The sequence below is a fragment of the Lissotriton helveticus genome, chromosome 1_1 (genome assembly GCF_964261635.1).
Source record: "Lissotriton helveticus chromosome 1_1, aLisHel1.1, whole genome shotgun sequence".
Classification (NCBI taxonomy): domain Eukaryota; kingdom Metazoa; phylum Chordata; class Amphibia; order Caudata; family Salamandridae; genus Lissotriton; species Lissotriton helveticus.
This window is the reverse complement of record NC_136057.1, coordinates 1,253,711,848-1,253,723,314: the sequence shown is the minus strand read 5'-3', so window position 1 is coordinate 1,253,723,314 and position 11,467 is coordinate 1,253,711,848. Positions and strand designations below refer to the sequence as shown.

The window sequence follows — 11,467 nt, the reverse complement described above, 5'->3', positions numbered from 1 at the left end:
AAGGTTGGTCCAATAATCACACCCTTCAAAGATCAAGGTGGTTATTCCTCTGAAGGTCGTGTAGGAAGTTCCTGGTGCAATGTCATCCAGCAAGAAGGTACTCATCATCGCTCACTTGCTGGTGGTATGGGTTATCCTATACACACCTCCTTGCACAGATAAGACCATCTTTGAGGTTTCCACTATTCATGAATTTTGTTTCTCTAAAGCCCAAAGCTCTAGGAACCTCTCTTAACACAAAATAATACAACATTTTATTACTTAACTGGCAGTCACAAGTGCACTTACCTTGCAGGCAATACGGCCATAATTTGAATGGTGCAGCAGGTGCAGTGGCACCGGGGCCAAAAGTCGTCATAACTTCTCTAAACACCAAATATTGCTATATTTTGCTACTAAACAGGCAGTCACAAATGCAGTTATCTTGAAGGCACTAGGAGCATGGTTTGAATTCTGCAACAGGTGCTGTGGCACCAGACCCAAAAGTTGTCAGAACTCCTCTAAACACATAATATTGCTATTACATCCATTATTGCTATTATTTCCCTCTTTCATTTTTCTGACTGTTGTTATTACTTACCTTACCTGCGCTACACCACTCTTAACACCTTAACTGTGCCGAACGTTCCGCGCTAGTGCGGAACGTTCTATTATGCAGGCGGGGCCGCGACGGACGTGCGCAGCACTCCAAAGGTAGTGCACACGGCGGCCATTGGCCGTCACCAGCAGCCATGAGGTTAACACCACTTTGCCTTTTTTGCATATTGCCTTTCTGAACATAAACAAGTCATAACACTTTAACAGACTTTCTGTAACTTATATTGTGCAACTACTCAACAAGCTACAGATTACAACAAAAAACACGGGGGCGAAACCTAATGCACTTACCAATGCCTGTTGAAAAATATCTCTAACTGGGCGCAGGCCATCCTGTCATTTGACCCAAAATAATAGCCAGTTCAAGCCAATTGTGACTCTTAGAGTATATCCATTCGTATCCCTTCCCAATGTATATAGAGATAACTCTAATCACTAGTATATGCAGTAGACCTTTGTACTCCCTACCATTCCTATGTGACTCTTAGAGTATATCCATTTGTATCCCTTCCCTATGTATATAGAGATAACTCTAATCACTAGTATATGCAGTAGACCATTGTACTCTCTACCATTCCTATGTGACTCTTAGAGTATATCCATTCTTATCCCTTCCCTATGTATATAGAGATAACTATAATCAACAGTCTCTTCTTTGTGTGACTTTACATCTTGTACATTTGCAATTTTTTTCTGTGTGTATGATCTTTTATGTAACACATGTAATCCTAATTCCTTATGTTTTGCAACTGGTTCTTATGTAAAGCGCTCTGACACCTTCAGGTAAAGTTCGCGCTATATAAAATCGCATGAAATAAATAAAAAAAAATGTTTTAAAAAATGGTGCAAAAGCACCCCCGTCCCCCGGGGGGATTACAAGCCCAGAGGTGGGAGAAGGAGCGTTATGAGGGTCGTAGAAAGTGCCCCTTGTGCTTGGGCTGCGCTTCATTAACAACACTTGCTTATCTATTTGTCCCAGCTGCCAGGTGTGTGCCTCTTAAGGCAAAGATGTAGGGGCACCCAGCTTAAAGCCTTGCTAGGACAGCGCGGTGGCCAGTCCAAATGAAAGATTGCCTGTCCCTTCGAAGGTTTCACTCAGGGCCTGTTCTTCCTTGTCGTGCCACAGAAAGAGCTCGAACTCCATCAACCACACCTGGCATAGGATTTGGCAACGGCTCGGACTATAGCCGGATACTCCTTGAAAAGGAGCGTGTGCGCTCGCCAGCGTGGAAGACTCGTGATGCCTCATCGCGGTCCATCAGTCGCTCACCTGTTGCAGGTAGGGCTCGTGCTCCCACGGGCTGCCAGGCGCGCGCAGACGCTGTGATGTAAACAGCTGGGGCGCCACGTGAGCGGCGGGGCCGCGCCCCCTCTGCTGGCAGCCCCCGCCGCCGCTGTCAGTGTGGCCGGGCTGAGCGCGGCGTCGGCTGTCAGTGGAGCCTCTTGCATCCCCCGAGCCCGAGATCCTGCACCGCTCCCGCCGGCTGCAAGTCCTGAAACTCGGCCGAAGTGGCATAAAGTCGCTCGGGAGCCTCCCGGGGGACCCTCCTTCAACCGGCCCGGGCCCCTGCGTCCCGGGGGCCCCGATGTCCCGCACGGCCAGCGAGAATGCCGAGTACACGCTGCGCAGCCTCGGCCAGCTGATGAGCGAGAAGGCGGCGCGGCGGCGGCCCGACGGGGAGGCGGGGGAGCGCAGCCTGATTGCAGCCGCCGAGTCGTGCACCAGCCTGGGCAGCGCCGCCGCGGGCCCCGGGGCCCCCGGGGCCTCGGCCGCCGAGCTGGAGCGCGCAGCCCGGCGCCGCTTCCAGAAGGATGAAGCCCCGGCCTTCGTGTACGTGCTGTCCGCCTTCTCGGCGCTGGGCGGCTTCCTCTTCGGCTATGACACGGGGGTGGTGTCCGGGGCCATGCTGCTGCTCCGGCGGCAGCTCGGCCTCTCGGCGCTGTGGCAGGAGCTGCTGGTGTCGGGCACCGTGGGGGCGGCCGCGCTGGCGGCGCTGGCCGGGGGGTACCTCAACGGGGTGCTGGGCCGCCGCCCCTGCATTCTGCTGGCCAGCTTCCTCTTCACCGCCGGCGCTGTGGTCATGGGAGTCGCCGGCAGCAAGGAGACGCTGCTCGGGGGGCGCATCGTGGTGGGGCTCGGCATCGGTGAGTGTCTGCAGCCTAGCGCTTCTCTGCCTAGCGCCTATGTGACTTCATGAAAACTCGCGCACCTGCAGTATCATGCGCCTGCTTTCCATGTCCTGTTTGTGCTACTTGTTGAAGCGCTTCTACGTCGTTCAAGCGTCTGTGCTTCATTTTCACTGCAGCATCTATGCCCAAATCACTGTGTTCTCTGTAGTTACAAAAGGTCCTCGGATGTAGCGCTTCTCTGTTGCACATTTTAATTCTATGTCCGGTTGTGAGGAGAATGGACCTGCAACGTAGTGCTTCTGGATTGGAAAACCTTTCTCCTCGCTGTAGCGCCTTTCCAATAAAACGCCTCTATTTCTAAAATCCTTGTACCTTGCAGTAGCGTTCCCGCAGTGTAGCGCGAATACCTATATAGGTTGGCATAGCGCTGATTTACCGTTACTCTAGTACGCCTGTTGCATGACTGGAAAACCACCATCTCACCCTGTTGCTGTTCAGATCTGCAGTATAGCACGTCTTGTTCACCGTGGGCACTCCACGCCTACAATACAACATCTGCCTATGAACTTTCCTATAATAACTATATCGTTCGCCGTCCGACTCTGCATCTGCAGTATATCCGTGAGGTTGCGGTGGGGCCTCGGGAAAACATGCCCCCCACCCCCTCCCGCCGTGTTTGCATTAATCAGATTGCAGCGAGCTCTGGTGTCGCTGCACCTGCTGCTCCATTGATAGCCACGCCTCTACCCCCTCCACCCTTTGGATCGTGTCAGGTGTTGCGGTTGCCTGCGCTCCATCTGAGTACAGCTAGTGGGGGGGGGGGTGTATTTCGTGGTAGCAGCAACCACAGTCAGGGGTACAAGGTCTCAGGCATGCGAAGGTTGCAGCGAGCCCCTGAAAAGCTCCACGCTGGTACTGTGCGCCGGTATGCAAGACTGTATTGCAAGCAATGGCCGTGCATGTTTCGTGAAGCCTGGCCAGTGACAAGACAGACCATTGCACACTACATGCTCTGTTCTCGCTGCATGCGCGCTCCGGTGTTCACAATCTCTCCCTGGGCACCTCGTGTCTGTCTGTGGCACTTAGCAGACTCTGCCTCGGAGTGCGTGGTGTGGTGGTTTATTTTCCCGTCCCCATCATCCTTCTTTGTCTGTGCCTGTGGTTACTAGCGGGCTCTGCTAGTGTGCCTTCTTACCGCCTCTCATCCTTTGCTCAGTCTCACCCCAGGCTCTCGTGCCAGTAGCTATATTGAAATGGGCACCTTGTGCTGTTAATTCATTTCCATACCTGTCAATTCGCAGGAGGGTGCCACCGTGCGACGCACATAGCGACTCACATCACACGGTGTCCCGGTGAGGAGCCTATGTCACGTGGCGGCAGAGAAAAACAGATGAACTCCACTGTAAATAGTGGTTTTTAGGTCGTTTTCCGAGACTTTGACCTGTCCATGTCCATTGAGGGGCGTGAAAACACCTCAGGACATTGGCACCAGCCTCAGCAAGCTATTTATTATTTTTTGAAGGAGGGGGTTTGGTGGGGTTCGAAAGTGCCTCATAGGTACTTATGGAAACGAGGCTCCCCCACCCCCCCTCACACGGTGAGATAGTTCTTCAAGTTGGCAGGTATGCATTCCCTTTCCGTGCTCATCCATTCGCTCGCCATTGACTTCTCAGCCAGTTGCTGCTCTTGAAGACATCCTGCCGCCTGTGGTCTCTTTCCCTGCTGTGCGACTCTTGATTCCTTCTGCCTGCATGTTCAGTCTGTGGGTCTCTTAAGGCCCTCCGCACCCTTTACCTTCCTGCTGTGCCTGGCTCCCTGCGGTCCCTCCTACTTTCAGCTCTTTCTCAGGGCATGCTCTGAGAGCGAGGATCTGTTTGCTCAGGAGCTCTTCGGCTGCGCACAGTATGAACTCTGCAATGCATCACAGTTGAAAATATATTGACCTAACTTTTGAAGGTATTAGCAGTGAAGATGCACAACTTGATTTGTACCGCGTGAAATGCATTCCTCTACAGTGTAGCAACTTGTCTTCTGGACATCTGCAGAACTCCCTTTTCTTTCTAGTTTAGCAAATCAGACTTGTTGCCGAAGTACAGGAACTTGCTGTGTTAGGTGTATGCACAAAGCACAGGTTGTTATGAAGAGTGGGTCTCTCTTATACTCTGTGCTGGCCGTACAGTACAGGCACTGTGAAGCACAGCAGATCGCACTTGGCATAGTCTTACAGGTCAACCTTTTCAGTGCACAACTTTTAAAAACCTCCTGGTGTAACTGTGGCGCTGACTGTTGGTCGTGGGTGGTCGCATTGGTACATTGAGCCCAAAATTGAAGCATTGCCCTGAAATACATTCGTTTGCGTGATAAACAAATGTAAATGTTTTTGAGCTTGTAAAGCGCACTGCTACCCGTCTGTAGGTCTCCTGGCGCTGTATAACTCTGGGGAACTCGTCCTGGCTTTCCCTGTGTGATGGTCCCTTGCTGGGAGTCCCCAAGGTGGAGCCAAGCATCCCCGGAATTGGTGGGGCTGATGTGGAGATTAGGCAAGCTATTGCCCAGAGTTGCCGAGTGGAACCCCTGATTAGAGTAAGCACTGAAGCGAGAATTATCGAGTTCGCTGACCAAGGTCCACGACCCTGCCGCGTCGGGAATTGAACCCTGGTCCCGGGCCGACTTCTGCTCTCGGGCCTGCCACCTCTAACCAGTGAGCCACACTACTCACGATATACTAAAGTTAATACCAGTCTCCAGCATTGCAGTCCAGTTAGTTCAACTTTCTCAAAGTGAAATATGTGCCTTCTGTTTAGTATAGGGTAGAGAGGGAACATTGCCATGTCTATACTCTGCAGCTGTGGGGAAGCAGCAGTGCAGCTCATGAACTGAAAACCCTGCCCCTATGAAGCAGTGTTGCCAATACCAGTGGCCGCTATCATTCAGTGTGTGGCTAAAGACTAATTGTTGTAAGGCACCATAGTAATGTACGTGTGGCTGGTCCACCTATAAGGCAGCTTAACTCAAATTTGATTGTTTTGGTTAGGCTTACATCGCATGTCCTCGAGACAGTCTGATTATTATAATAGAATCGCAAAAGGAATGTCGGTATGTGGGCGACTTGATTTTCAAGAGAGCTGTATATTTGACTGCACGTGCTCCGAGGCCCACGTTTTTACTGCACCAGTGAGCAGTTCTCACCGCTTTAATTCTTGGTTAGGCTGAGATCGATGATGCTTGTTTGCACTGTTTTGGCTTGCTTCATGCCCTTGTTCTTTTAATCTGTGCTAGTAGAGGGTCCATCCTTGGTAGAAAAGCTGCACTGGTTGATACAGAAGTGCTGCACCCATGAGCTCTGTCTTCGAAAGATGTTCTCTACGCATATGGGAAAGCGTTTAGTGCAGTGGTTCCCAAACTCTGGTCCAGGGACCCCAGGGGTGTGTGACATATTCCCTAGGGTCCGCAGGCAACAGTATTAAAAGCACTGCAAAGTTCCTTGTATAATCAGCAGTTTTTGGGCAACAATAAAAGTGTCAAGATAACTCGGGTGATTAATGTACCCGCCAGAGAGAGATGGGCGTTTTGTCCAGTGGCAGCCTTGACTCCTCTATGGTCGCGCTCATGGTTAATATACCTGCCGCAAAGAACGTGTATCATGCATTTAAAAAAAAGTTTTTCATGTGCTCAGCTCAGTGGGTTACTGCTTTTGTCACATAATTTCTTTTGCTACTGTGCAGTTAATAAATTACAATCGTAATCTAGCACAGGGGGCAGTGGAATGCCATCAAAGAGCTGCATGCAAACTACATTGTATTAGTAAGTTATATATTTTTCCCCAGTCTTTGATTATCCTGAGGCTGCTAAAGAAGGCTTGTTTGGGTAGAAATACATTCTTATTATTAAAGTCAACCTTAACCCCTGTGTTATGTTCTGATTTCTGAGTTTATGCTTCTCCAGACCAAGCAATCTTAAAAAATGCCTACCAGTATGGCTGACGTGAATCCTACACCTTGTAGTCCCCTTTGCCTTATGTACATTTTTCTGTACACTGATTTACACACACATGATTCATTGTTTCTGTATGTGTGTGATGTAAAGTGTTCTGACACCCTACACTGGTATGAGAGGTGCTATTGAACAAATTAAAAACATGTGAGAGAGGGTCTATGGAGAGATGAGAGGCTCTGTTTGAGGGTGATAGTGAGGGAATCATTGAAGAGCCCCAACAAAGATTGTTGTATCCAAGCATACAGTTAGTTAATCATTTACTATGCTTTAAAAGGTAATACAATTATATAATGACAAATGTGTTGTAGAATGCACCGTTTTTTCTCATATTGTCTTAGGGGCAGAGCCTCCTCAAAGCCCCGTTTGTAGTGGTCAGGCTCACTTGCTGCTCTTGGTGTGTATTGTATGGGGACTGGTATGACAACATTTGCCAGGGCTGGTTTGGGTTTCCAATCCGACCCTGGCAGGAGCCTCATACTGCAAAATAAAACCCAAACATTGAAAAGTTAGATGCAGAGCTGCAGCATCACCCTTCCCATGAACATGTTTAGATTTTTTTTTCAATTTTTTTCAATATAAAATACTAAAATCTTTAGAAATTCAGGCATTTGTGTGAGGTGCATGTGTGTTTTTTTTCCCCTCAGAATTACTGTTTTAATGTTTGAAATGTAAATCGTACAAAATTGCTTTGGAGTCACCGGTTTCCAGTAGCGACTAAATCGGGGTCCCCAGGAGTAGAAAGTTTGCAAATGCTGATTTAGTGGATATCTATAGGGATTCTAATGAATTCCTATTTATGTCCTCTGCTGAGATTTGCTCTCTCAGCCCTCATGTGTTTCTGTAAATGGACCTTACTTTGGATTGCCGGTAGGTCACACTGATGAACTGCATCAGTCGACACTAGTCAGGCCGCGTGGACACTCGACCTTTTAAAACACCCTGGGTTTTAAGTTCTTGGCGCACGTGACGGCGTCGCTAGTTTTAAAAGCTTTTTCTTCCCTCTAAGCTGGGCCCAATGTGCTGGGACTTATCTAGAAACGTTGTTAAAAAAAAAAAAATCTTAAAGGCCTAATCTAAAAAAAAAAAAAAAAAGTTACATAAATGCATTATAACAGTCGAGCAGAGAAAATTTGGGAGAGCGTTTAAAAGATTAATACGAAGTACACGCCCCACAGTAACCTCAAAAGGATAGGACACTCCTACATTGGTAAACTATAGGCTATTTACATTTCCTAACCGGAATGTAGGTACTGTGAGAGTAGGCTGAATAAGCATTAATTTTAGGGCAGCCTCAGTCCTCGCACCTCAGCACTACTTGATAATGAGGAGGGAAGATGACTGAGGATTAGATGTCCACAATGGACAGCACACCTGGTATCCCAGGACACCAAATCACCCCTCGATCAGTGCTCCTTGCCTCATAGTTCTTTAATACTTCTGTACGACTTGACACACAAGCAGGATCTGGGCATTGGACATTTGAATACACAGAGACCTTTGCACTGTTACTTAACTTTTGTACCCATATGAACCGATATATTTCTTAGGTGCGTGGCGTGCTGGACAGGAGTAGTGTGCTTTCATTTGCTCATATGTCAGAATTTGAAAAATAACTTGGTATCTGCTATCTGAGTGCAGTTTTTGAAATCGCTAAAACCAAATACATGGCCTGATATTGCTCTTTACATTCCATGTTTGTATCATGCCGAACACGGACTGCTCGCCTGTGTGATGGTCAATAACATGTGCACTTTCATTCATTGCTAGTGAAGGGAGGAAAGGGGAGACAGCGTGAGGAATTAGGAAAAAGGGATGATGAAGGAGGTGTCCCTCAAGGAACACGCCGCTGACCACTTTTGCACAGCTCATCCCTCGGTTATCATCATTATTCATTCTTCTCATTACTCGTGTGTTGGTGGGTGACGGACGAGGCGAGGCAAAAAGGGTCGATTGATGTGGAATGACAATGTCCTAAAATGGATGCTGTAGTGAGGAGCTGGGAGGCAGTGATAAAATTAATACAGTTAACAGACACGTTCATTGTCTATGCTAATTACTTAAAGTGAGGATCAATAGGCGAGTAGTGATAACAATAAAGGAAATATAGGATAACATGGGTAAAGTAGTCTCTGGAGGAATAATAACCTGTGAACCATTTAGCTACAAATGGTTCATTATAAAATCAAAACAACAAGACAATAATGGACTTTTTAATAATAAAATGCCTTCACCATTTATTTCCCAATAGAAAAGGTAGAACAGTATAGTTTAGTACATATTTTTCATCAAGTGTGTCGGAGAGCAGCAGTGCGCCAAGATTCCTTAGAGTACTTCAGTGAGCAAAGAGTGTCCAGAGTCTGCTGGGGGCAGTGAAGTTAGCTACCTTGGTAGAGGTATGCTCTTGCCAGGGGTGGACTGGTAATTTGTTCCATCATGCATTTGGGTGCCTGGAGTAACAGTAGTCTTGAAGGCTCTGGGTAGCTGCTGGAGGGTCTGTCACTCTCAACAGTTCCCTGACTTTAACATGGAAGGTACACTGGTGGCTTCAGGCGAGAGCGTGAAATACGAAATTGGAAGGGATGGAGAAGAGAGAGGAGGAGTGCAACATAGAATGGATGGATGGAAAGAGAAGGGGGCGGGGAGCAGGCCTGGTTTGAACATTTGTGCCACAGCTGCTTTGGGATCCCAATCCAGCCCGACTGTTTTTAATGTACATGCTTATACTTTAGCTTACGAAGTGGTGCTTGAAGGTACCGCCTAGGCAGTCTGTAGGTGGAACCAAACTCTTACCACTGGGCACCTTTCTACAGAAAGTAAAGGCACATCCCACCTGTTCATCTCTGGTGAAGGAGGAATATAAAACATCTCAACTTGACAGCTCCAATTTCTTAGGCACTGTTGGATCTCTAATACTATGTCACATGCAGGACTCCAAGGCATTTGTCTCCCTACATTCAACAAGACAAGGCAGGGAAGCAGGCAAACGACCCTACCAGCCTGTCCAGTTTTGGAAGTCTGTTTCTTCTAACTAGACTTTTGTATTCAGAATACAAGCTGCTGCTTCCTGAAGGAGGTATCCTTCTGCTCCCGACCTGTTGCAGAGTATTCACCTAGAAGCTATTTGTAGCAGAGCGCTGGGTTTTTATATATGCAGTTGTCTAGTATCAAATTGTTGAAGGATTAGTGTTTATCAAGTTCTACTGAAGACTGAAAAGCCTTAGTGTGCCCCTGTAGCCAGGGAGCCTCCGAGAACAAAATAAGCCATATAGTGTACTCCTGATGTTTTGGATGATTTGTTCTCCCATCTCCCTGTGGTGGTCCTGGGTCATCTTCTTCTTTTTTGGGACAGCAAAGTAGTCGCTCCAGACTGCATCAGAGCAGAATTCAGGAAAATTAACCAAGAGAAAAGGTCAGCACACTATTTTATTATAAGTTAGACCTAAGAAGGTACTTTTTCTATATTTATAAACGGTTGCCCACTGCAAATTACTAGTGACCACTGTCTTGGAGGTCCCAAAGCCCTTGGAGGACCCCATCTTGAGAAACCAGATTTGCAGAGGGTCTAGGAGTGTTGGCAGTTCAGGGAGGAAGCCACCCAAAATGCCATTATAAATCCGTATTTTTTAAAGCCGTTTGAGTCATCCAGATGCACAACTCTGTTCTGTTGTGGAATCCTTGAACCCTGGTATGAAGGTACCCGAACCTTAAAGCACCAGGGGCAACACAGCATTATACAAACTGGTTTGCTTAGTCTAACCGCTTGCAGTGCCATTATTTGCCCCCTTCCTAGCTGTTAAAACAGGCAACACTAGCCACATTGCGGGTATATTATGCTTCCGAAATGGTTACATTTTCTTCACTGTGCGGCTATTGTTGTACAAGTACTGATAGTAATATACCGAGGGAAGATTTGATTTTACAATAGTACGCTGGATCATACTGTCTTTTTCGATAAGAGCCATTTGCATACTTTTCTAGTACAGAATAGCTAAATGCATTCAAAGTGTATGTACAAAAGATTTGTTAAAGTACCATGTACAAATATGCATCTGAAATCTGTAATTCTATATGCTTATACCAATTTGGTTGCAGTGAGCACTCGGGACATACGAAAAAAGGAATTTGAATACTGCTTAGGGACTTTTTTCTATTTTTAGACATTATCATGTACAAATTATTGTTCGCTATATATTACGCCAGTCATGACAGATCCTAATGTCTGCAAAATACACACAAAAGGTCCCTGTGTGCCTAAGCCTCAGAACTTCATAACCTGGGAAGGCCAACAGGCTCGTCTCCTGAGTGCCCTTAGGCATCCCAGAAACTATATCAGTAAGCTAGAGGGTCAAGGAAGAATGCCACCTTTCAGGATTAGATGTAGGGAGAAAGTGACGATCTAGCCTCTCGGACATCACCAACAGGGTGGCTATGATGTGCCCAATGTGCACTTTGGTGTTCCAAGGGATTAATAGCTCCTCAAACTATTTGAAGCATCACAAGTTGAAAATGGTGGCGACACCAGCTGCAGGGATTTTGTTCTTTAAAATTGACATTTTGACATCCACATAATACTTTGAAAACATTAAGCAAATGTTGCCTTACACTGTGATGGGTTCACATGAATGGTGGTGACTTCCTCCTTTAAGTCGATGTCAATGATGTTTCATGGAGGATCAGAACTAAGCAGGGATGGTAAGAGAACAGATGACGCTTGAGGGAGCAGTGGAAGGAGCCTATGGACTTC

General features: G+C 47.2%; 1 protein-coding gene across 1 annotated transcript in view; it reads left to right on the top strand.

Moving 5' to 3' along the window:
- Window positions 1-1,947: 1,947 nt before the first annotated feature.
- Window positions 1,948-11,467, top strand: part of SLC2A13 (solute carrier family 2 member 13) — a 1,480,845-nt gene continuing 1,471,325 nt past the window's right edge. Inside the window, exon 1 of the mRNA XM_078680010.1 lies at window positions 1,948-2,742. Within this exon, the coding sequence (XP_078536136.1) occupies window positions 2,184-2,742 (559 nt within the window). The 5' untranslated portion in view covers window positions 1,948-2,183. The remainder of the gene's footprint in view (window positions 2,743-11,467) is intronic.